The following is a 27626-nucleotide window of genomic DNA, read 5'->3' as shown; positions in this document are numbered from 1 at the left end:
ATGCGCTGGCTCAGAGCCCCTGGGTCCCAGGGATGTTCCTGCCTGCCCCACCCCCGGCCACTCCACGCCTGCGTGCGTAGGCCCAGAGTGGCCGGGGGTTCTTCCAGGACCCCGGCCTCTCCGGGCCTACATGCAGGCCTACAGACTCAGAGCGGATGCTTGGCGCGGGTGCAAGCAGCCGCCCCGCCCCCAGCTGCTTTGCGCCTGTGTATGCAAATTAACCCTCCATCTTTGTTGGGTTAATTTGCTTACTCACTCCCGATTGGCTGGTGGGTATCACAGAGGTACAGTCAATTTGCATATTTCTCTATTATTAGTGTAGATGTTTCATTTTTAACCATAAATAACAAATATGAATTTAAATGGAAAAATATTTTCTTTTATTTATTGAGACCATAAATTTGAGAACAGTATTAATGCTCTCACTGAATGCAAAGCCCCCTAATGGAAAAAGGTGCTCACCAGTGTTATCATGCAAGTCTAGGTTAGCAGTTGGATGCTTTAGTGTCAGGGACGATGTCTAGCAACCATTCTGAGTGACACATGTGACAAATAGTATGCTGTATTGACATCCTACCAACCTTCTCTCTCAGTGTACAGAATGTGTGAGGCAAGCCTGGGACTAGGGGAACATAAAGGAGAGGGAATTAGGGGGAACAAATCCCTTTCTCAAAGGGGCAGAGGAGAGAATGGGATCGATCACAAGGCCTGGGGCATTCAGCTTCCTGTTCCTGCCCTGACTCAAGTAGAGTTGCAGTAGCTTAAACTATCATATCAACTGGGGTTGAAGAGCTTGAGGGTGGCTCACCAGTGCCAGAGCACAGTGAGGGGGTTCACTGAGCCCAACAGCACAGTGTAGATCAAACCACCTCAAAAAGGAGATGGTGGGGGAGGGGAGGGGGATGTAAATGCATTTTTAATAATGGAACCAGTGATCAAGTATTATAATACCATGAAAATCTGCATATAATGCAAAGATAGTCACAGCCCACTTACCTGTGAATTTTTTTCTATAAACATACAGTTGGCTCTCCATATCCGTGGGTTTTACATCTGCAAATTCAACCAACCATAAGTCAAAAATGGTATTTTCTTTTTTTAAAATTGCATTTATTGAGGTGACATCTACACTAATAAAAGAGAAACATGCAAATTAACCATCATGCTGCTATGCCCACAAGCCACACCCACCAGCCAATCAGGAGCAAGTATGCAAATTAACCCAACCAAGATGGCGGCCAGCCATGGAGCTGGAGCAAGAAGGAGGCTTGGGTTGCCCTGGTGATGGAGGAAGCCAAGCTTCCCACCCACCCTGGCTGGCCCTGGCCTCCACTCAAGGCTACAAAGTTTCAATTACAGAAGATAGATAAATCCTAGATACTTGCTTCCAGCCAGCCCTGGCTTCTGCTCAAGGAGGCGCTGAAAAAAAAAGAAAAAGAAAAAAGGAGGGGCTAGGACCTTGGGTTGCCAGGGGGTGATCAGGCCAGGATGGGATGGCAGGGGCCTTTGGGAGTAAGAAGACCAGCAGGGGGGCCAGTTGGGGGTGAGAAGGCCATCAGTGGGGGTCAGTTGGAGGTGATCAGGACAGCAGGGGGGGCAGTTTGGAGTAAGCATGCCAGCAGGGGGGCAGTTGGGGGTGAGGGAAGGTGGGGGCGAGCAGGCCAGCAGGGGGGCAGTTGAGGATGAGCAGGCTGGCAGGGGGGGCATTTGGGGGTGAGCAGGCTGGCAGGGGGGCATTTGGGGGCGAGCAGGCTGGTGGCGGGAGGCAGTTGGGGGCAAGCAGGCCAGCAGGCAGAGTGGTTAGGGGCAATCAGGCAGGCAGGCAGGCAGGTGAGCGGCTGGAGCCAGCAGTCCCTGATTGTGAGAGGGATGTCTGACTGCTGGTTTAGGCCCAATCCCTGTAAACTGGCAGTAGGACATCCTTCGAGGGGTCCCAGATTGGAGAGGGTGCAGGCCGGGCTGAGGAACACCCCCCTCCCCTGTGCATGAATTTTGTGCACTGGGCCACTAGTTGGTTAATAAAAATATAGGTTCCAAGTGTACAATCATATGATACATCATTTGTAGATTGCATTGTGTGCCCACAACCCAAAGTCTTCTTCAGATACTCTATATTTGGTCCCCTTTACCATTTACTACTCCCCCATGAGTTTTTGTTTGCTTGTTTTTCTTATCTGTTCATTTGTTGCTTTCAGTTTTATGTCTCACATATGAATGAAATCATATGGTTGAATTTTTCTGACTTTTTTCACTTAGCATGGTATTCTCAAGATCCATCCATGTTGTCACAAATGGCAGTATTTCACCTTTTCTTATGGCCGAGTAGTGTTCCAGTGAATCCCTTTGGAGTTTTCTGTGTTTCAAATGCCACCCTTCTCACCAGAGCAAGCCCACTGCTCTCCTATATAAGGGGCCTGTCGCTTCCGCACACATTTGGGGAATCTCTCATCTTTCATTTCCTGGCCTCCCTTCTAAGGCTTCTGGTTGGCAGTTTCCTGGTCTGTACTGAACCTCAACGCTGGGTTCTACATCAGAGTCCCTCCCCTGGCACCCTACTGTGTGAACTGTGCTCCCAGCAGGTACTGCCCATGGCTGCACAGCAGCTGGACTGCTGGCTCGGCTCTGGATCTCAGTTTTGCTCTGTGGATGTACTCCCTGAATTACTCTCAGTTCTGTCTGAATCTCCCCTCCCAGCCCAGCTCTCAGAGGCCCACTTCTCCATAAGAGAAATTCAGACAACGATATGTAATGAAATTCTGCTACTCCCCCTGAACAAAGGACAGAATTACAGTTATGAAAGTTCACTGAAATACAAGATAAAAGAATCAAGACAGAAATATTACATCTAGTCATTATTAAAATACGCCCAGCTTTCATTTGTAGGCAGATACATAGATAGATAAGTCCAGCTTTTCAAAGCTATTTATTAAAACTTTGTCTACTTAACAAATAGAGAAAAACATGGGTGATCAAATATCTTCTGTCACGAATTTTAAAGTGTCAAAGAAAAACTCTTGTCAGAATTGTCTTCTCTAGCTGTCAGCTTCACTAAAAGACTTTTACTGTTGTCAGAATTAATAGTCATTCATTTTGTTTAATAGACGACTATGTAATTTTTCCCTCTCATTTTTTTTTCTATCACCCAATTACTCCTTTAGGACTATTTTTTTAAGTACTTTTAGGTTCACAATAAAGTTGAGGGGCAAGGTACAGAGATTTCCCATATACTTCTTGTCCCCACACATGCATAGCCTCCCCCATTATCAACATCCCACCAGTGTTAAGTTTGTTACAAATGATAAGCCTAAATTGACACATCACTATCACCAAAAGTCCATAGGTTCACTCTTCGTAGTGTTCCTTCTATGGGTTTTGACAACTATATCATAACACTAGAGGCCTGTTGCAGGAAGATTTCTGCAAGAATAGGGCTTCCTGCAGCCATCTCTGCTGCCTTGCCTGCTTCTCTCCTATCTTCGCCGCCCCACCTGCTTCCCTCCCTTCTCCGCTGCCCTGCTTGCTTCTCCTCAGCTTCACTCCCTTCTGCAGTGCTTGGCTTTCTTCTACGCTGTCTTCAGTCTTCACTCTGCACCTGGATATGCAAATTAGCCGCCATCTTGGTTGGGTTAATTTGCATACTCACTCCTGATTGGCTGGTGGGTGTGGCTTGTGGCATAGCAGAGGTACGGTCAATTTGCATGTTTCTCTTTTATTATATAGGATGTATCCATTGTTATGGTTGTTTCACACCCTAAAAATCCTTTGTGCTGCACCTGTTCATTCCTCCCTCCCCACTAACCCCTGGCAACCTCTGGTCTTTTTACTGTCACCATAGTTTGCCTTTTCTAGATTGTCATATAGTTGGGATCATAGCCTTCTCAGATTGCCTTCTTTCACTTAGCATTATGCATATAAGATATTCTGAGTTTTTTCATGGATTGATAGTTCATTTCCTTTCAGTGCTGAAAAATATTCCATTGTCTGGATGTACCACAATTTATTTATCTATTTACCTACTGAAGGACAGCATGGTTGCTTCTCAGTTTTGGCAATTATGAATAAAGCTGCTATAAACAGCCAGATGCAGGTTTTTGTGGACATTAGCATAGTTCATTGGGGTAAAAACCCAGGAGCACATTTTATGGATCACATGGTAAGAGTATGTTCTTGTTTTTAAAATATATTTTTATTGACTTTCAGAGAGGAAGGGAGAGGGAGGGAGAGAAACATTAATGATGAGAGAGAATCATTGACCAGCTGCCTCCTGCATGCCCCCACTGGGAATCAAACCATGACCTCCTGGTTCAAAGGTTGATGCTCAACCACTGAGCCATGCTGCCGGGCAAGAGTATGTTTAGTTTTTCAGCAAAAAAATGGTGGCAGAATAGACAGAGGTGTCCTGAGCCTTGTCCCGGAGCAGATAGAACAGCTGAGGGTTGCACGGGGAGTGTTTGTTGGTGAGTTGAGGGACAGCTATACTCCAGGAGATGGTGGGGGACTGCTGGACGGGGCTCCCCTGACTGAGCAGCCCCCACTGCTGCTGGGTTCCTTCCCAGAGCGACCGGCTCGGACACGGAGACCGCGCCATCTTGAGCGGGAAAGTGGATGTTATCGGAAGCCTGAAAATCTACAACTAGAACACCCACCGAACAGCTGCGAACCCCAGAACACCGGTCCCCAATTGGTGCAAACATGCAGATTCAGAGGAGCTCTATGCTCCACCACAGAAAGGAGAGAGAGAACTACATAACCAGACACCCGGAGAAGAGAGACCATGGGAGACAAAGAAACAGCCCACATATGAAAGAAAAGCAGGCATCACCAGAAAAGGAAGTAAATGAAATAGAGGCAAGCAACCTGTCAGAGAAAGAATTCAGAGAAATGGTCATAAGGTGGCTGAAAAGAATGGAAGACAAATTCGACAATATGTGTAAGAACCAAGAGAGGAAATGTAGAAGAACCAAGAAGAAATGAAAAATGACATTGCTGCTGTAAAGAACTCAATAGAAAGCATCAAGAGTAGACTAGAAGAAGCAGAGGACCGCATTAGTGAGCTAGAAGCCAAGGTAGGAAAAAATACCCAAGTAGAGCAACTTCTAGAAAAAAAAATTTTAAAGCAGGAGGAGAGCCTAAGGAAACTTTGGGACAACTCGAAACAAAACAACATACACATAATAGGGGTCCAGAAGGAGAGGAAACTGAGCAAAGAATAGAAAACCTGTTTGAAGAAATAATGACAGGAAACTTCCCTGATATAGGGAAGAAAAAAACCACACAAATCCAAGAAGCTCACAGAGTCCCAAGCAAAATGAACCTCAAAAGACCAACGCCAAGGCACATTATAATTAAATTGTCAAACACCAATAACAAAGTAAGAATCTTAAAAGCAGCCAGAGAGAGAAAGTTACCTACAAAGGAACCCCCATCAGACTAGCGACTGATTTCTCCACAGAAACTCATCAGGCCAGAAGGGAATGGAATGAAATATACAAAGTCATAAAAAGGAAGGGTCTGAATCCAAGAATATTGTACCCAGCAAGGCTATCAATCAAAATTGAAGGTGAAATCAGGACCTTCACAGGCAAAAAAGGACTAAGAGAATTTATTACCACCAAACCAGCAATGCAAGAAATGCTAAAGGGTCTGCTGTAAAAAAAAGAAATAGGAAGTGAAGAAGGAACACAGGGGTAAAGAATAAAAATGGCGACAAATAGGTACCTATCAATAATAACTTTAAATGTAAATGGATTAAATGCCCCAATCAAAAGACATAGAGTAACAGATTGGATAAGAAAACACGACCCATATATTTGCTGTCTACAGGAAACCCACCTCAGAAAAAAAGACGCACACAGACTGAGGGTGAAGGGATGGAAAAAGGTTTTTCAGGTGAATGGAAATGAAAAAAAAAGCTGGAGTAGCAATACTTTTATCTGACAAATTAGATCTCAAAGTGAAGGACATAACAAGAGATAAGGAAGGCCACTTCATAATACTAAATGGAGCAATCCAACAAGAAGAAATGACTCTGGTAAACATATACGCACCCAATACAGGATCACCTAAATACATAAAAAAACTCCTGGAGGATATCAAGGGAGAGATTGACAGCAATACAGTAATAGTAGGGGACTTTAATACCCCACTATCACCATTGAACAAATCCTCTAAACAAAAAATCAGCAAAGAAACATCAATCCTAAATGACACACTAGACCAGATGGAATTAATTGACATCTTCAGAACATTTCACCCCAAAGCAACAAAATATACATTCTTCTCAAGTGCACATGGGTCATTTTCAAAGATAGACCATATGTTGGGTCATAGGCAAAGTCTCTTCAAATTCAAGAAGATAGAAATGATATCAAGCATCTTCTCAGATCACAGTTGCATAAAACTGGAAGTCAACTACAATAAAAACAATCCAAAAAAAATCAAACACATGGAGACTAAACAGCAGGATACATTATTAAACAATGACTGGGTTACCAGAAAGATCAAAGAAGAAATAAAAAACATCACGGCAAAAAATGACAATGAAAACACAACAATCCAAAATCTATGGGACACAGCGAAAGTAGTCGTGAGAGGGAATTTCATAGCTCTACAAGCCTACTGCAAAAAACAAGAAACAATGGCCATAAATTACCTAACCCTACAACTCAAAGAGTTAGAAAGAGAGCAACAAGAAAAACCCAGTGTAAGCAGAAGGAAGGAAATAATAAAGATCAGAGCGGAGATAAATGATATTGAGACCAAAAAAACAATACAAAGGATCAACAAAACCAAGAGCTGGTTCTTTGAAAGGATAAACAAGATTGATGAACCTCTAGCCAGGCTCACCAAGAAGCAAAGAGAGAGGACCCAAATAAACAAAATCAGAAATGAAAGAGGTGAAATAACAACAGACCCCACCGAAATACAAAGGATAGTTAAAAAATACTATGAACAACTTTGTTCCAACAAACTGGACAACCTGGAGGAAATGGACATATTTCTAGAAAAATATAACCTTCCAAAACCCAAACAGGAAGAATCTAAACATCTCAATAGGCCAATAACTATGGAAGAAATTGAAGCAGTCATCAAAAAGCTTCCAGCAAACAAAAGCCCGGGGCCAGGCGGCTTCACAGGAGAGTTTTACCAAACATTCAAGGAAGAACTAAAACCTATCCTCCTCAGACTATTCCAAAAAATTCAAGAGGAAGGGACACTTCCAAGCTCCTTCTATGAAGCCAGCATCACCCTAATTCCAAAACCAGATAAAGACAACACAATGAAAGAGAATTACAGGCCAATACCCTCATGAACATAGATGCCAAAATCCTCAACAAAATTCAGGCAAATCGGATCCAGCAGTACATCAGAAAGATCATACACCATGACCAAGTAGGATTTATTCCAGGAATGCAAGGATGGTACAATATCCACAAATCAATAAACGTGATACATCACATAAACAAATTGAGAGATAAAAATCACATAGTCATATCAATTGATGCAGAAAAAGCATTTGACAAAATCCAACATCCTTTCTTGATAAAAACTCTCAACAAGGTGGGAATAGAAAGAACATACCTCAACATAATAAAAGCCATATATGATAAACCCACAGCTAACATCATACTCAATAAGCAAAAACTAAAACCATTTCCCCTAAGAACAGGAACAAGACAGGGATGCCCACTCTCACCACTCCTGTTCAACATAGTGCTGGAAGTACTAGCTATTGTGATCAGACAAGAAGAAGAAATAAAAGGCATCCAAATTGGAAAAGAAGAAGTAAAGCTGTCCTTATTTGCATATGACATGATATTGTACATAAAAAACCCGAAAGACTCCATCAAAAAACTATTAGACTTAATAAATGAATTCGACAATGTAGCAGGATACGAAATTAACACCAAGAAATCTATGGCATTTCTATACACCAATAGTGAATGTACAGAAAGAGAGACTAAAAAAGCAATCCCATTTACCATCGCACCAAAAAAAATTAAGATACCTAGGAATAAACTTAACCGAGGAGGTAAAAGACCTATACGTGGAAAACTACAGGACACTGAAAAAAGAGATAGAGGAAGATGTAAACAGATGGAAGAACATACCATGTTCATGGATTGGTAGAATCAACATCATTAAAATGTCCATACTACCCAAAGCAATCTATAGATTCAATCCACTCCCCATTAAAATACCAACGGCATATTTCACAGACCTAGAAAGAACTCTCCAAAAATTCATCTGGAATAAAAAAAGACCCCAAACAGCCACAGCAATCCTGAGAAAGAATAACAAAGTAGGTGGGATCTCAATACCAGATTTCAAGCTGTATTACAAAGCCACTGTTCTCAAAACAGCCTGGTACTGGCACAAGAACAGACATATAGACAAATGGAATAGAATAGAGAATCCAGATATCGACCCAAACCACTATGCTCAATTAATATTTGACAAAGGAGGCATGAACATACAATGGAGTCAAGACAGTCTCTTCAATAAATGGTGTTGGGAATATTGGACAGATACATGAAAAAAAAATGAAACTAGACCACCAACTTACACCATACACAAAAATAAACTCAAAATGGATACAGGACTTAAACATAAGACAGGAAACCATAAAAATACTAGAGGAATCCACAGGCAGAGAAATCTCAGACATATGCCAAAGCAATTTCTTCACTGTTACTGCTCCTAGGGCAATGGAAGCTAAAGAGAAAATAAACAAATGGGACTACATCAAAATAAAAAGCTTTTTCACAGCAAAAGAAACCATCAACAAAATAACAAGAAAGCCCACTGTATGGGAGAACATATTTGCAAATGTTATCACTGATAAAGGTTTAATCTCCAACAGCTACAGGGAACTTATACAACTTAATAAAAGGAAGATAAGTGATCCAATAAAAAAATGGGCAACGGACCTAAATAGAATCTTTTCGAAAGAAGACAGAAGGAAGGCCAGGAGAAACATGAAAACATGCTCAAAGTCACTAATTATTCAAGAGATGCAAATCAAAACGACAATGCGGTACCATCTTACACCTGTCAGAATGGCTATCATCAACAAATCAACAAACAACAAGTTCTGGCGAGTATGCAGAGAAAAAGGAACCCTCGTGCACTGCTGGTGGGAATGCAAACTGGTGCAGCCACTGTGGAGAACAGTATGGAGTTTCCTCAAAAAACTAAAAATGGAGCTCCCATTTGACCCAGTAATCCCACTTCTAGGAATATATCCCAAGAAACTAGAAACACCAATCAGAAAGGATATATATATATATATATATATATATATATATATATATATCCCTATGTTCATAGGCAGCACAATTCACCATAGCTAAGATTTGGAAACAGCCTAAATGCCCATCAGCAGATGAGTGGATTAGAAAACTATGGTACATCTACACAATGGAATACTACACTGCTATAAAAAAGATGAAATTCTTACTGTTTGCAGCAGCATGGATGGACCTGGAGAGCATTATGTTAAGTGAAATAAGCCAGGCAATGAAAGAAAAATACCACATGATCTCACTCATTTATGGAAAATAAAGAACATTATAACATGATGAACAAAAAGATAGATACAGAGGCAGTAAAGCACCCAACAGACTGTCAAATTACAGTGGGAAGGCTGGGGAGTGTTGGGGAGGGAGGGAAATAGATCAACCAAAGGACTTGTATGCATGCATGTAAGCACACCAATGGACACAAGACACGTGCGGGGGCGGGGGCGGGGGCCGGGGGGAGGCAGGCATGGGATGAGGGCATGCGACAGAGGATAGGGGAGGCTGGGGGAAGGTCAACGGGGAAAAATAAAGGAGATATATGTACTAATATATGTAATACTTTAAACAATAAAAAATATTTTTTAAAAAGTATGTTTAGTTTTGTAAGAAGCTGTGAAACTGCTTTCCAAAATGGCTGTATCGTTTTGCATTCCAACCAGCCATGATTGGAAGTTCTTGTTACTCCACATCCTTATCAGCATTTGGGGTTGCCTGTGTTCTGGATTTGGGACATTCTAGGTATATTGGTATTTTGTTGTTGTTTTAATTTGCATTTTTCTGATGACGTTTTATGTATAAGGATAAAAACTTTTCTTCTCACTCTTTCCCTTCTTTACTCTCCAAAGCTTTCTAATTAATTCCCTTCTTATTGTGATCACAGAGAGGTACACACTGCATTTTTAGTATAAAGATACCCATTCAGTTGCTTAGGAGAAACTTTGTGGGTAAAGTAATCTCCTGTGTATTCTCTCTCTCATGTGATTGACAGAATACTAGAAATCTTTCTAGTTTCTAAAACAAACCAGGAAAAATCCAATTAAGTCCCTGTCTCCACTTCCACATTCTACTGAGTCCAGCCTCTTCCCCTGTAGTGTCCAGCACTTCCTGAGGTCAAACCCCTCAGTCACAGGACCTCACAGACTTCACGAGTGCAGAGATCAAAGCCAGACTGATGACATGAAGACAAAAGCAATACAGTTACCACCAGAGCATTAGCTAACACCTCTCTCCAAGTGTATTTCTTCTGAGTCATTTGTTGTTCCCCATATCTCAATTATAGTTGGCAAGAATTGCTTTAATTTCTCAGATTTTTCATTACTATAGTGACTAAAATTCCTATTTGAGCTCTGTTTTTTTTTTTCTAGGCAGCTTTTGCTGGAAGTTTGATTTGAGTCTCCAGTTCTTTAAAACTACTCATTTTCATGGTTAATAAGGTCATATCACATTGAAGAATCCCATGATCATACGCAGGTTAGACCTTGATGCAGTTCTTATGTGTTGAAGATTATAGTTGTAAAATGTTAAATTTAAAAATAAAAACCACACAAGTAATGGTGCTGCCAATCACAATATAACATTTCTAACTAACCTCATTATTTAGTGTTGACACCAAACCATTGTGCTTCACTTTCCCATTTCCCCTGAGAGGACATTTCTGTTTAGTCATCTTGGAAGACATGAAGTTTGCTGTCAAATTGGATTCACATTTAGCTGGGTATGGAAGTAATACATCAATATTCTAGCATGTGAAACTTCTATTTGTGAGTAGGAATCTCTTGTTTAGAAAGCCTCAGCTCAAAAATGGAGGGATCTCTTTCTTTCTTTTTATCCTTGTATTGCAGTTTTATAATGAAAACTCTCCTCTGTGTTGTTCCATTTATAAGGACCTCATATGATCCATTTTAGAGCAATTTCAGTTTTCTCTAATTTTTATAATATCTCTCTCTCTTTCTCTCTCTCTCTCTCTCTCTCTCTCTCTCTCTCTCTCTCTATATATATATATATATATATATATATATATTCCAGATCAAAACCTGCTGGACCAAATGAGGAGATAAATGAGTGCATTTTCCAGTTCATGCAGGCATTGGAATGCCCAGAGTTGGAAAAGTGAAATGTCATATACAGATCTATTTTAATATTCAGGATAGTCATGCCTGTAGCCTGGGCCACATGACCTTTTGCTTATCATTTCCTTCTTGAAACTGAGATGTATAAACCATTATTTTAATTTAGTTTTATTTGTGAAAATAAACAACAAATTTCAGTGGCTGTGATTATTTTAATGATGCCATAAACCTCTCTAATGGAATGGCAGCTTTCCTCAGCCTTAGAGCAACGTAGCTGTGCAGGGCCAGAAATCTCAGGCTCCAAAGAATAAATTCTGGGTCAGAAAGGAAGCACATATTGGGGAAACAGGTATTTATTAATAAGCATTATTTAAGGCACTTTAGATAGAGACAAGGTTCAAGATTATATGAGTCAACTAATTAATTCATTGTTTGCCATTTAGAGTATATTAAGACATGTGAAATTCATCCCTTGCCCTCCAAAGATTATGAATCTCTAGTTAGAGGTGGCAATGGAAAATGCAAAACAATAATTATTAGTGCAGAAAATAAGTTCTAAAAGTAGAGTTCACAGAAGGGACAGATCACTTCCAGACAGATTAACTAGGCTATATTTCATGAAGAATGTGATATTTCAGTGGAATACGCAAATTAAAAGATTAAATGTTTGTCAAGTGTCTATTACATGAATGCCCTCTGCTGAATTCTGTGTGGGAATCAAGGAAATTTATGTGATAGTCCTCCCCTAGAAGAGTTTATAATCTGGTCAAGAAAATGACATATAAACACATAAAAAGCCAAATAACAATCAAAGATATATTTCAAGGCGATGCTAGAAATGATGGTGACAGAAGGCAGTTCATGATTAGCTATGCTAATTAGTTATGCAGCAAACAATTGCCTGGCATTAGCAGAATGAGGCACTCACTTCCTGACCTGTTAACAGCATTGGAAAGAACAACTTTCTTCTCTGTCTTCCACGACTCCATATACACCTGGTTTCCCTCCAACAGATCCAACTGCTCCTTCTCAGGCTCCTTTGCTAATTGGTTCTTATTTCTAAACACTCAAGTAGATTAGGGCTCAGACTGTGGCCCTCTTCTCTCTTTTGTCTACTACATTCACTCGGTTGAGAATCTGATCTGCTTTCATGCCAGAGTGATTCTTTTTAAAATTTCAGTCAGCCCTAGCTGGTTTGGCTCAGTGGATAGAGTGTCAACCCGCAGACTGAAAGGTCCCGGGATCGATTCCCATCAAGGGCACATGCCAGGGTTGTGGGGCTCAATCCCCAGTTGGGGGTGTGCAGGAGGCAGCTGATCAATGATTCTCTCTTATCATTGATGTTTCTATCTCTCTCTCTCTCTCTCTCTCTCTCCCTTCCTCTCTGAAATCAACAAAAATATATTAAGCTATCAGTCAGATCATGTCCCTCTTCCAGTCCCTTCCAATGGCTTCTCATCTCACTCTGATTAAAACCTAACATTCTTATGATGATCTACGAGGTCCAGTATGAGCTGGCCCCTCCCTCTCTCTGACCTCACCTGGCCTTGTCAGTGTTCCTTGAACAAGCCAGGAACACTACTGATTCAAGACCTTTGCTCTGTTGTTTTCTTTGCCTTGACTCCTCTGCCCCAAGAAGGGCTTGCTCCTTTACCTCTTCAAGCCTTTACTCAGTGAAACATCACTCTGTCTTATACTGGCTTGTGAGCAGATCCAGATAAAAGCATTGTAGAGCAAGTCATTTATTTGGGAGCTGATCCCCTGGAACAGCTGTAAAGAAATGGGGAAATGAGACCGAGAAGGAAAGGAAGACAATATAGGGTGCATACATGAGCAGATTACTCCTGTGACCTGAAGCTGATATCTCATTGGGAGCCCTAGGACACTATACAGAACATACCTCAGAGTAGTTCCCCATGAGGGGTATTCATCCACATTGGTTGAGGGATGCTACAGAAGTGTTCATTCCTGGTACTCTAGACTGCCCTGTGTGTAGACAGAGTAGGCATCTGTGATCAGAGAACACCTTTAAATAGAGAATCAAATTTCTTGCAGTAGAAGGCCTTCAATGTGCACAAGAACTTTTAGTACCAAAGTGTTGTGGGTGAGCATCCCAGTGCTGTAGTTTCCCCCCAATTCCCTATGCCCCCTTCCCTGCTGGATTATCCCTATCACATTTTCACTATATATTTACATACTGTGTAATTTACTTATTTATCTCATTTACTTGTCTCCAATATGGAACACAAAGTTTTGTCTCATTTTTGTCACTGCTGTATCTCCAGTCCCCAGCACCTACTACAGTGCCTGGAACATGAGCAGAAATAGCTATTGAGTGTTTATGAATGGTGGGCAAGTGGTCTGGGAAGTCCTGGAGAAGGGATAGACTTTGCCCCAGGTGAACACTGGTTAGGCAAAGGCAGGGTCAGGACAGCAGTGCAAGAGGCCAAGAGCAGAGAACCACAGGAGCCAATGTGGTGAGTGAGCTGGTGTGTGGCAAGTCTGAGAGCAAGCCATTCCTTTTGACTGGAGCAGATGGTTCTTATAAGAATAAAAATAATTGGCCCTAACTGGTTTGGCTTAGTGGCTAGAGCATTAGCCTGTGGACTCAAGGGTCCCAGGTTCGATTCTGGTCAAGGGCATGTACCTTGGTTGCAGGCACATCCCCAATAGGGGGTGTGCAGGAGGCAGCTGATTGATGTTTCTCTCTCATCGATGTTTCTAACTCTCTATCCCTTTCCTCTCTGTAAAATTCAATAAAATATATTTTTTAAAAAAAGAATAAAAATAATTGGAGTAAGACAAGGTCTTGGCCAGACAAAACTGCCAGTATGAGGAATTTGGGGTCTTTTCTGTAGGCATCTGGGAAGAACTGAATGTTTTAAAGGAAGGGAGGTGACCATTGTGTTGTAAGCGCCATAAAACTTACATTTTTGGAAAAATTTAAGTATCAGGCAAGCTAATTAGGGGAATAGGGAATAAAGATGAACTTAAAAGCCTTTTCAGAGGCACAAAGTGAAACTGGACAGTGTTTCATGAAGTTCCAAAAAGGGCTCACTGCATGTTGGAGATTATGTGGTTAATCTATCGGTACCTGAGGTCAGGGTGACAGAGGAGTGACCTAAGTGACCCTGAGATTTGGAGTCTGGAATTTGGTGGCACAGTTAATACATGGAATTTCCAATGACCTGCACCTCCCCCACTCCAAGGCTCATTCTTGTTTCCATCATTCTGGGCATACCCTGTGACAGCCAAACTCTGCTGCGTGTTGAGTCTCTTCTGGATCACAGGTGGCTTAAGGACACGGGGCTGGCTGGGCACCTTGGGTTCTTAACAAAGAGGTAGTTTCTGAAAAGTGAGAGAAGTGAGAAATTACAAGCAATTTAAAAATGTGGGGACTGGCTCTGATTTCTAAAATCAACACTCACTCTTGCTTCCTTCCTCTTTCTGTGTGGTTCTTGGGATTCGGAGTGTGGCACAATGCTATGAGGAACATCCATGAACTTCATGGTGGGGAATTACAGTCAAACCTCGATTCTCGAACATCACCCATCTCAAACAATTTGCTTCTCAACCTGACAACCTTTGTCATGCTGATAGCTATCATATCAGCCACAAGTCTCTCAGGTGACAAACAAAGGAATATGAGTCAGTTTACCACTGTTAAAATCTCAGGATATCGCGCTGTGAATATTTTTGTGGTTTTTTGCTTTTGTTACTGCTTATTATTATTGTTAAATTTTCATTTTTTACTGTTCATTTTCTTTTCTGTTTGTTAAATTTTCATTTACATTTCATGTCCTTTTTGTTTTTTAAAAGTGTTTATAGATTAAACAATACATTAGACATGTACTGTATTTAAGAAAGGTTAAAACAGGGAATCATTTGGGGTCTGGAATGGATGAATTCCATTTACATGATTTCTAATGGGAAAAAATGACTTGGTTTTCAAACAGCCTTCTGGAATGAATTAAGTTCGAGAAGTGAGGTTCCATTGTGCTTTCTGCCTCTAGATGAAAACTGTGGCAGGCCTATGACTTTTTTTCTCTTACATAATAGACCCGAGACAGACAGTCTCATTTCACACATTAGGATATCAGTCAGATACTAATTTGTACTTTGGTAGGCCTGCTTCACGGGGAACCCTGCAGTGGGAGGAGGGAGTGTGGGTGGCTTCCTGCTGTTTCTCCTCCCATTGTTGCTCTTCTCATCCCCAGACACCAGGCCCCAGCCAGCTGCGGACCTTGGGGAGGATGGGTGGGAGGCAAGTTGAGGGAAGAGGGTTAGATCCACTTGGACTGGTGCCATCATAGACTGGCTTTTCATTCTGTGGGCCTTCCATATGTAATCATGCTTCCCGTATGTGTGTGTGTGTGTGTGTGTGTGTGTGTGTGTGTGTGTGTGTGTGTGTAAATTTCCATGACAGTGGTGATAGGGGGTGGGACATTCTCTCCTGAAGGTCACTTGATCCCGACTGAATCTCTTCTAGATGGTGGCCTGTAACTCTCTCCTCAGCTCCTCAACATCAGGGTTTACCTCCTCATTCTGCCCTTCAGTCCTGAAGGCAGAATCAGAGATGAGCTCACACCAGCTCCCTCCTGCATGGGGGACACCTCCTGTCCATGGGAAACATTCATGCATCATTTATCCCCAAAGGGTGAGGGAGTGCAAGTTCCTCCCAAGTTGGCCACCACTTTACTACTGCCACAGTCTCCTTTAGGTTTCTCAGGCATGAGGTCCACATAGGTGATTTTAAAACAGTTCACTGAGATTTGCTTTTTTAAGTTCTCACATGACAAAACATCTCATACTCACTTTGGAATTTGGTATTTTAAGAAATTGACACTCCAAGGGAAATTGAGGCAAGAAGTATTTGGTTTTAACTTTCTGTTGTATTTTGACTCCCATTCTTGGATTCCAAGGAAATAGCCTGAGGAAGGAAACAGGAGATGCAGTGGCTGGGTATGTGCCTGGAGCACCAAGTTGCTGGAGATAAGTGTGAGAGACAGGATCATGGAGACCGCATGCCAGAAGTACCAACTTTATGCATTTGGGATGGAAAACTAGTGAAAATTTTAAGCAGAGTCATGATTAATCTAGACATGGTGATCAGAGTGCCCAAAATAAGTGAGATTTCCTGAGGGAGAATGTGTGGGAATGCCAGTTGTGGAATGCCCAAACCTGAGAAACTCCAGAATTTATTACACAGATAGACTTCCTGGGTATTTGTTCTCTCTCCGGCAGTTTTGTCCCTAGTTCCTGCTTTATACCAGGTCACCATTACATACCTGCCCACCATATCTTTTTTTTCCACACTTCTTTTCTCCCACACTTCTTTTCTTCCTATATTTGTCATCTCAAGCAAATGTTGTGTCTTTTATTCCCTTTCAAATCTCTTCTACCTTTTCAAAATTATTTTTAGAAAATTGAGGACTTTCCTAGTCTTTGCTTGTATTATTAAAACTTTGAACTTTGTAAATTGTGTTATGAAGTGAAAAAATAATTTGTAAATGTTTAGCAAGCAATTTCTAATATCATTTGTTTCTATCAGATATTGATCTAAAGGAAATAGATGTTCTGTTGACAGGTTAAGAGATTTATTTAGATGGTTGGCTGTCTGCTGGTTGTTTTTCATTCCTCATCAAATTTGAGTTTGAAATATGCAAGAAAAAGAAAGAATAAACACACACGTGTATATACATGCACACACTCTCACAGACAGTAAGTACTCAAGTGATCAATCAAGTGAAATCGGACAACCAAGGGGTTCGGGCTGCCTGTCACTCCTTAAGCCAATTAAGCAGAGAGAAGGTTGAATCATATATGAACATTTATTCCAATAATGCCGGCAGTATGGGAGAGCAGCAGGTCACCTACAAAAATCTGCTCTGCACCCTCCTATAAGCCAGCTGCTTATACTGGATAGGACAAGAATTACCTGGGGGAGTAGGCAAAAGGAATAAGAATGGGTATAAATGGTTGCAGGTTACAGGCAATGTGGGATGGACTCCATTGTTCTGGTAACAAGGTTGTTAGTCTTTCCTTGACTCCCAGGTCCAAGATTGAGTCCCAGGTCCTGGGTGGAGGGGGAGGAGGGTTTAAAACTCCTGGCCAGGCTACAGTGTGCTTTCTTTAATTAGAATAAAACAATCAAGGTTAAAAGGGCATGATTCATGTTTGTTATAACTATAGCTAATCCCCAATATTCTATTTCTGCCCCTAACAAAAGCACAAAAATGTTTATCCTATTCATTGTCCTCAGCCCAGAGCCTTAAATATACTTTTTTGGTTGATTTGGATGCATAAAATTTTTTTTTCTAATCTCACTGGTTGTTTGTTTCCAAATTACTTTATCCTGTGTTTTGACAATATAACTCATATTTCTTTTCTACTTTTTCTTTAGAATTTCTAAAGGATCACAAAATTTAATGGATCTTCAGCTCAGAAGTCTATACCTAGCAGTACTATTTGTCCGCTGAGCATCCTAATATATGAAAACCCAGGGTCCATAACATCCAAAATGACAGAAGGCTCAATCAACTGGAAGTCAGTGCTGGGTCGCTGTGGCAACCCAGCATTGACTGCCCACAGCTGCGGGTGCCACGACCCAGCACTGACTGCTGAGGGGGCTGCGGATCAGGCCCAGAGACAGGCCTGGAGAGAGAAGCAGGGTCTGATCCATGGCCTCCATGGCTGCTGTTGATCAGCCCTTGCCTCTCTCTTTCTCTTGGGGCCTGGCCAGCAGCTGTGCCTCTCTTTCTCTCAGGCCTCGGCTGGGGCTGCTGATCAGTTCTGCCTCTCTGATCAGGCCCATTGATAGGCTCGGAGATGCTGTCTGGCATAGAAACCAACCAATCAGAACCAAATTTGGGTGAAGTGTGAGGAGCCAATGGCTGCCTAGGAGGCGGAGCTTTGGGCGCTGAATGGCATAGAAACCGACCAATCAGAACCAAATTTGGGTGAAGTGTGAGGAGCCAATGGCTGCCTAGGAGATGGAGCTTTTGATACTGACTGGCATAGAAACTGACCAATCAGAACCAAATCTGGGTAAAGTGCTAGGAGCCAATGACTGCCTAGGAGGTGGAGCTTTTGATGCTGACTGGCATAGAAACCGACCAATCAGAACCTAATCTGGGTGAACTGCAAAGGCAGAACCTAAGGTGGGGGCTGAGGAGGGGTTTTCAGGGCAACAGCTGTTTTGTGTAAGGTGTGAAAAAGCAGTTCAATTTTTCAATGACCAGTTTAGCAGTATAGTGAATATGGTGCTGGCTATCAGTCCAGATTTAGGGATTATATTTGTCTGCCAAGAGCATCTCCTCCTGATGAAAATGGCTCCCCCCACCCCCATTTAAGCAATCACATCCTATATAATCTATCTATACTACTAAAATGGTAATATGCTAATTAATAAACTAGCCATCTTCCGGATGTCTTACTTCCTTCCCAACAAAGCCATGGTGGTGGGGGCTGAGGCAGAGGCCATTAGGGGCAATCAGGCCAGCAGGGGAGGGCAGTTGGGGGTGAGATCAGGCCTGCAGGGGAGGGCAGTTGGGGGCAACCAGGCCAGCAGGGGAGGGCAGTTAGGGGTGATCAGGCAGGCAGGGGAGGGCAGTTGGGGGCAAGATCAGGCCAGCAGGGGATGGCCGTTGGGGGTGAGATCAGGCCAGCAAGGGAGGGCAGTTAGGGGCGATCTGGCAGGCAGGCAGGCAGAGGCAGTTAGGGGTGATCAGGCAGGCAGGCAGGTGAGCGGTTAGGAGCCAGCGGTCCCAGATTGTGAGAGGGATGTCTGATTGGAGAGGGTGCAGGCTGGGCTGAGGGACCCCCCCCCCCATGCACGAATTTTGTGCACCAGGCCACTAGTTTCATATAAAATTCTAAGGAGGAAAGGATAGCAAACCTGAATACCACCTCCAACACTCCTCCCCACCACCACCCCCCCCCCCCCCCCAAGTAACTGTGATCCTGTGTCTAGGCAGATAAGAGAACCAAAGGCAAGGACCCTTGGTCAACTCTATACCTTTTATCCAAGGATATCAATATAAGCACTTTACTTTTTATTTTTAGTCAAACAAACTTTGGGATGGATTTCTCAACTCTCTCTCTCTCTCTCTCTCTCTCTCTCTCTCTCTCTCTCTCTCTCTGTTTTTTGTTTTGTTAATCCTCACCCGAGGATATTTTTTCCACTGATTTTTAGAGATAGTGGAAGGGAGGGGGAGAGACAGAGGGAGAAACATCTTTGTGAGAGACACATGGAATGATAATTACCTCCTGCACGCACCCCGATTGAGCCTGCAACCAAGGTCAGTGCCCTTGACTGGAATCGAACCTGAACTTATTCAGTCAGAGGGCAGATGCTCCAACCTCTGAGCCAGACCGCCCAGAGTTCAATTCTCTTTCTAGGTAGGGATCAATCCTCTTTCTCAAGACTTCAGGAACTTCTCAAATTTGACCACAGTCTCTGGTCTGCCCTTTATTCACCTCTGTTAGCTCTGCTCATCCTCTGGCACATGCTGAGATGTCTGTCCCGGAGTCCCAACCTTACTCTCTGTAAAGAGACTGACATTTCTGCGGTGACATAGGTCAGTCCCCCTTAATGCCTCCTGGCCTGGAATGTTTTGGGGCAGTTATCAGGTAACTTGGACATTTAGCCTCAAGATTAATTAAAAGAATTGCTGTCTGGCAGTGATATCGATTCAACTTGTAGTTTGACTCAATTAGCCAGTTTAGAATCTAGTTTCACAGCAGGAATTTTCACACATGCAAATCAGTAGTTTTGTGAAACCTGATGAAATAATGGCTAGTTTACACTGAAAAGCTTTGTAATCTAGAGGCCAACTGAGTAAATGCCATAGTAATTAGATAATTATTCTAGCCCTGCAGTTGCCAGGCCCTTCTGCCAACATCTCTTTCCACTTGCTACAATTCCCTTTCTCAGTTGCCTCCCTAAAAAAACAAAACAAGACTTAATTCTTTCCTTTCAGAATATGTCCAATGGGTCGCCACTTCTTGCAGTTTTTTAAAATACATTTTCAACGTTCTACCACTCTCACCTTACTTGTTAAAGTTGCAGTCTTTATATCACTGGATTGACAAGGCTTCATCGTTAATAATGGAGCACACTACCTTAGGGAATGCAGCCAGGCCTTGTGATGCTGTGGAATTTACCCCTTCTGGAAGGCAGTTCCACTTGGAACGGGGTATGCCATTCTGTCCTAATGGAACTGCCTTCTGGAAGGGGTAGAGGGACAAAGGCTCTGCTAATCTAAGACAAATGATATCCAAGGTGGATTTCCCTTACATCGATTTCTAGTAGAGTCTGGAATTGGCCCCTATGTTGAACCTAGATTTATTGCCAAGCCACACCCAATAGAAACATTGAAGTCTCTTTTTGGAAGCAAATTCCAGAGAAGCATTTTGTTGGTGGTGATCACTATGGCATTCAAAAGTGATGCTATTTGCTCTAGCTGGTTTGGTTCAGTGGGTAGAGCATTGGCCTGCAGACTGAAGGGTCCTTGGTCAAGGGCATGTAACTTGGTTACAGACTCCATCCCCTGTCTGGATGAATTCAGGACGCAACTAATTGATGTGTCTGTCTCACATCAATGATTCTGTCTCTCCCCTCCCTTCCATTCTCTCTAAAAGAAGAGTCAATGGGAAAATATCCTCGGGTGAGGATTAACAACAACAAAAAGTGATGCTATTTATTTTCTTCTGTTTTTTACAGTTATAAATATGCTTCTGTTTTTTACAGTTATATATATATATATATATATATATATATATATATATCTGAAACTTTAAAGTTGAGTGATTTTGATTGTCAAATTAGAAGCCTAAAAATAGATTTCCAACGTGAGGTCAGAACAGTATTATTCAACTGAGAGTTTTGTTGTTGTTTTTTAATGTATTTTTATTGATTTCAGAGAGGAAGGGAAAGGGAGAGAAATAGAAACACCAATGATGAAAAGAGAATCATTGATCGGCTGCCTCCTGCATACCCCCTACTGGTGATTGAGCCCACAACCAGGGCATGTGCCCAGACCAGGAATCAAGCTGTGACTTCCTGGTTCATAGGTCTACGCTCAACCACTGAGTCTTTCCCTTTCTCTCTTCCTTTCTTCCTTCCTTCCTTTCTTTCTTTCTCTCTCTTTCTTTCTTTCACTTATTTATCAATCTTTAATTTTCTACAATAGGCATAAATGACTTTTATGTTAATTGTTTATTAAAAAATATTATTCCTAGATGTCTTTTCAGTGTTTGCTTTTAAAGGTGTTCTTGGTTGGAAGTCTCCACAACACATGGAACTAAGAATGTTTGGTTATTCCTCCCTGTGGCTCCAGCCGGGTGCCTCAGGCTCCTTAAACAGAAAACAATAAACAGTGATTTCCCAAGTGTAAATTAAAGGGAAGTTTGGCCTGTCAGCATATTTTCTAAATACACTAATGGCCCAACTGAGCACAACAGTTTGTCTTTTTTGATAAAATTAAGTAGAAAATTATAAAATATTCACTTAATATGATATTTTGAACAACCAAATTAGGTGATTTTGATTTCTTTCTTTAAACCACTTTTGATCTCTGCATACTTCCTATTCAGAGTCCAATAGAGTGATTACAAATAACATTTTATTGATGGCTTCCACAGTGTAAATAGATAATATGAATTGTAGTGATTCAATTCAAATTGTCACACTTTTATTGAGTAACTAGGTGTGGGCCCATCACTGGATTAGACACCGTGGTGTATTCAAATAATGCACACAGACAAATGCCCTGGAGGATCTCCAGGCTTGACATGGAGACAGGTTAATGAGTGATATCTCTGATCTAGATAATGAGCTTCAATATAAGCACTGAGTAACATGAAGCAGGTGTCATGGAAGGTCAGGAGAGGGAGAGGTTAGTTCTAACCAAGGGAGCAGGAAAGGTTTCTTAGGGGAAGTGAGATTTCGGCCAGAAATAAAGAAAAGTGTACAAGTCCTTTATTGGTTATAGGTAACCAAATTTAAACTCGAGGAAATAAAAAGGCATTTCATCAGCTTCTGTAGTAAGGATGTCTGGCTTCAGATGAGGTTGATCCAGGAACTAAAATGAGGTTGTCAGGCTTAGCTTCCTTCTCTTTGTTGATTTTGTCTCATTCAAACTCTGCACAAAGATGACTGCTGAAGACAGAAACTTACATACGGAGGGCTTACAAGCCAAGCCTTTCTATTTCCCAGTGACCATGTATTAAAAACCAGTGAGGCGTCTCATTAGCTCTGCTGGGGAACCTGCCCATTCTCGGTGGCCAGCTGTGTCACATGTCCATCCCTGTAGGGAGTGGGATAGGGGGAAGGGCATCATGACTGACAGTTCCACCTGATCGGATAGAGGTGCTGCGGCTTTCCCCAAAAATGCAACCGATAGGGCAGAGACAAGTACAAAGCTAATGGACAAACACTATCATTATCATATTCCATTTCAGATGGTAGAATGTGGTAAAGTAATATGAGGGCAAAGCATTTGTGAGGAAAGGGAAGAGTTTGGGCTAGGATGTAAATGCGGGTAAGTGCAAGGAATGTTTTGGAAAACAGGAGTGTACGATGCTTGTCAGGTGCAAAGTAATTCTATAGCAATGATTACAGTCTCTGAATTGACAAAGTTTTATAGATGTTTTCCTGTACTTAGACATTTTTACCTGAGTGGTTTTGGATACATGCAACTGTATGTTCAGCAAAAATTATTTAAATGTAATGGGAACTTGCTATTTGATATAGATTCTGTGATGAATATTTGTGTAAATCAAAGAATTATCACCAAAAACACTGACCTTTAATTTTCTGTTTTGTACATTTAAATTATTATATATAGAATAATGTATGCCCAAATTAAATCTTTTTTTAAAATAATGAATTTTTAATCCATTTAAAATATAACTCAACTTAAACTCTTAGAGCATTTCCTCTTCCTAGTAAATGTTTAGTAGTAAGTGTACATAAATGATTCCTTGAATTTATATCAGTAATTATAAAATCATCTACCAGTTTTAAAAGCTTATTTGGACCAGACCTTTGTTTGTCCCTTGGCATAGCAGTGACTGACTGTGAATTCATTCTATCTTTCAGATAGAAATGAAATAAAAACCTGTTTTGTTATTTAATATTTGTTGCATTGAGCTAAGATTAGAGATGGATATAGAATTAGATCCTTGCTAACTGAATTTAAAATCTAAATTAGATATACAAGATTCTGACCTTGGGAAATAAATTATAAAAGTGACAACTTAGTGAAAAATTCAGAAACAAAAGAACAAAATCCAAACAGTGATGGCAAAGTATTCTATTCATAATATTTGCTGGTAATTGATGAAGGCATAGCACTAAAAGGTCAATTTCCAGTTCTAGCTCTTTCCTGAATTTCATCATTTTAAGCATGATACCTTTCTTCATTCTGCATGAGTTTCTCTGCATTCAAACTGTATATATTTTACAGAGAAGTTGGCAAGATATATGAAATAATAAATACGGAATACTTTAAGTTCCTCAGAATGAAGTTTCCACAACAAAATGAAATAATAATAGGGTACACTGTATGAACTACATGTAATCTTATAAAGCAGGTAAATTAGGGATGAAATTTTACATATTAGAAGGATTCATTTCAAATATGATTTTAAGAAATATTTTACTAGTACATCTAAAATAACTCAACCTACAAAAATTTGATACATACACAACTTTTGGGAAACATTTTGCACTAGGCAAAGGTACACCTTTGTGATTCAATTAATGACCAAAGAATAAAACAACTCAGAATAAATAATTCATTCAATCCATGGTACTCAGAGTTATGTGACATTTTAGCCATTTAAAAGTATTAGCTGTAGCAGATGGTTGACACTGACTGACACAATTTGAGCTTGCTATAGCAACAAAATCTAACCTATTCCAGTGTTCTCCTCTATGAGACAAGCCATTATATAGATTTAGACAGTGAAAAAAAAAACTATTAGCAAAGAGACATAGAACCATCATCTGCTTTTAGGTAGTTCATATAATAATATCATAGATTTTAAGCAGAAGAGCCACATGTGCCCTATCCTGTTAAAGTGGGTGCTTAATGAAGGAACATTTTGTGAGATACTGAGTTAAAGACCCTATGAGCTAATAATGATTGCAATGTAATACTGTACTATAGAGATAAAGATAATTTCAGGATACATAAAAACAGGAAAAAAGTTGTATAGCACTATATCGAAATAAACTCATTACATACAATCACATAGAATTTGATTACAAATGAGCCTGGAAGTTTTATTAAGGTCAAGACTGATGAAAGAAAAGTGAGGAGTTTCCCAAGATGGTTGAAAAAACATGTACAGTCAGACCATATTGCATAAGAAATAACTGACATAGTCACCAAATTTTAAACAAGGCTCAATGTTAAGTGGTGCTTCTATGCTCAATAACAGAATATCCTTATCAATATTATCCATGTCCAGTATGGGGAACAATAGATGGTTCAATGTCAAAAAGGACAAGAGAAGATGGGTGCCTGCCTCCTCCCTCCCCACTAAATGGATCTAGCACACCCAATGAAACTGATGCTGAGAGCATGAGAAGGAAGCTGCAGTTGTTGGACATCATCTTCAGAAATTCCTACAAGTCTGTCTCTTATTCTATACTAGAGGCCCGGTGCATGAAATTCATGCATGGGGGTGGTCCCCTCAGCCCAGCCTGCACCCTCTCCAATCCAGGACCTCTCGGGGAATGTCTAACTGCCCATTTAGGCCCTATCCCTCTTATAACCCTGGACTGCTGGCTCCTAATCGTTCACCTGCCTGCCTGCCTGGTCTCCTCTAACTGCCCCCCTTCCCCGCCCCCGTTGGCCTGATCGCCCCCTCACTGCCTCTGCATGCCAGCCTGGTCACCCCTTACTGCCCTCCCTGCTGGTCTGGTCACCCCCAACTGCCCCCTCCACCGACCTGCCTGGTTGCCCTTCACAACCCCCCCTCCTCCGGCCTGGTTGTCCCCTGAAGCCCCCCCCCCCCCCCACCCACTGGTTTGGCTGCCCCACGTAGCCTGCTTGTTTAGTCGTTTGGTTGTCCCTCACTAACCCCCCTGCCAGCCTGGTCGTAGGCAGCCATCTTGTGAGGGCTTGATGGTCAATTTGCATATTACCTCTTTATTATATAGGATTCAGTGTTGCCAGTTTCCCTTACTTTCTCAGCTTCTTTCTTTCTGATCCTTAGCTCAACTTTCTATCACTCTCTAACATCGAACTTGGTTGACCTCGGTTTTTTACCAGCAGCTCTACTTTTCACCTTTGAAGTACCTCCATGACTTGATTATTGATGGTTTGGTTTTTCACCTACAACCTCATGCACAATAAACCAGGTGTAGAAGACACCTACTCCTGTTCCCTGTGGTTGCCCAGTGGAGCCTGTACTGATCTGTTCCTGACCCAAGTAGATACTGTTTGATTATGCAAGATGTAACTTAAACTCAAGATAAAGATTTTGAGCAAGATATAGCAAACTCAAGACACACTCTGCTTAGATTGATTAGGATAGCTGTCCATCCTTCCACTAATCATCCAATGCCTCTGACAGAGTATGGCTTCTGTTACAATTCTTGGTACATACAAGGTCCTCAGGAAATACTTAATAAAAGGATGGAGATAGCCAAAACCGGTTTGGCTCAGTGGATAGAGCGTCGGCCTGCGGACTGAAGGGTCCCAGGTTCGATTCCGGTCAAGGGCACGTACCTTGGTTGTGGGCACATCCCCAGTAGGGGGTGTGCAGGAGGCAGCTGATCGATGTTTCTCTCTCATTGATGTTTCTAGCTCTCTATCCCTCTCCCTTCCTCTCTGTGACATATCAATAAAATATATATTTTTTTAAAAAAAAGGATGGAGATAGAATAGGAAAATTATTATAAATACCAGCCATAAGATCTGGGAATGATAACACTAGTTTTTGAGGGTGTGCATGACAAAATGATATGATGAATCTTTAATTAGCAGAACATGTTTGTTAAAGACTTCTACTCACATTTCTTTTTTTTTAAAAAAAAAAAAAAACAGGAACAGCTCAGCACAACTACTTGTCATCAGTTTGAAAACATGTATGTTTTAAAACAGCTTTGAAACTAATTTCTTGCCTAGAGGAAGGCCTGACTTCTGCTGTGTGAGCAGTACAGTATTCGAAATTTATATGCCTAGGTACACACCCTCCTGGAGGGCAGTTCATAAAAATGCCAATTATCTAGCCCACATCTTCTTCACACTCTGGTTCTCATAAGCATATGTAGATGTATACTCTACTCACAAAAATTTAGTTAAAATAAAGAAAAAGACAGAGATAACAAGTGCACTATCCCAATTTCTTGCATGAAAAACTACACATTTCCTCTAGAAATCCTAAAGAAGGGTGTTTATAGAAATGGTTGATGAAAATGGCCTGGGCTGGCATATAAATGCTTTTACTATGAGAGATAACATCCTAAATACAGTGGGTCTCTTTCTATCAGCTGCTACTCAGTGTTTGTTTTTCTTCAGATTGATCGGCTGGACGTGGATAGCTTGTTTAGCAATATTGAATCCGTGCATCAGATATCAGCCAAGCTGCTGTCATTGTTGGAAGAGGCCACAGCAGACGTGGAACCGGCCATGCAAGTAATCGGTATGTTTATTCTCTTCTCCGTTCTACAATGCAGCAGGAAATAATATTTCAATACCCTTCCTTTGCTTTGGTTTTATGTTTCTGACTCATCCAACTTCCCAGGAGGTATATAAACGCTAAACCCCTCTTCAGGCTCATTGTAATTACACAAACTCTGTATTTATTTTGAAATGGGTTGATATCCATTTGCTGAAGTCTCTCAGTAACACTAAACACACCATTTGCTTTTTTATTTTCAATCTTTCAACCTCTTTGCCTTCCAGATGTTCTCATTTTGTTTTATGGTTAACACGTACTCGATCCTTAAAAGAATTAAATATTTAAATACTTTAATAGCTTTACTGATTTTAGTCACAATGTTTTTCAGATTTATGCCTACGAATTCATTGATTTGGGGATTGTAAATTCTTTTTGTGTGAAGAGTTTATATGATTTGTGAGACACACAAGTTCAACTTTTTCCATGCCTTTCCTTTTTTTTTTCTCTATATATTTGTTTTCCAGATATGTTTTTACTCTCACAGTAAGATTATTTTCTTACTCTGGTAAGATTTTTGAAAACAATAGAGCTATCATTGGAAATACCTTGAGCCAAG

At 41.2% G+C, this 27626-nt stretch overlaps 1 protein-coding gene across 1 annotated transcript in view; it reads left to right on the top strand.

Moving 5' to 3' along the window:
* The window catches only part of ARHGEF38 (Rho guanine nucleotide exchange factor 38), a gene marked incomplete at its 3' end in the record, with an annotated part of 160928 nt that overhangs the window by 62579 nt on the left and 70723 nt on the right, over positions 1-27626 (top strand). Inside the window, exon 3 of the mRNA XM_080663968.1 lies at positions 26908-27031. Coding sequence (XP_080520094.1) covers positions 26908-27031 — 124 coding nt within the window. The remainder of the gene's footprint in view (positions 1-26907; positions 27032-27626) is intronic.

This window comes from Plecotus auritus, assembly GCF_963455305.1.
Source record: "Plecotus auritus genome assembly, chromosome: 1".
Classification (NCBI taxonomy): Eukaryota; Metazoa; Chordata; class Mammalia; order Chiroptera; family Vespertilionidae; genus Plecotus; species Plecotus auritus.
This window is presented reverse-complemented; position numbering and strand designations above follow the sequence as displayed.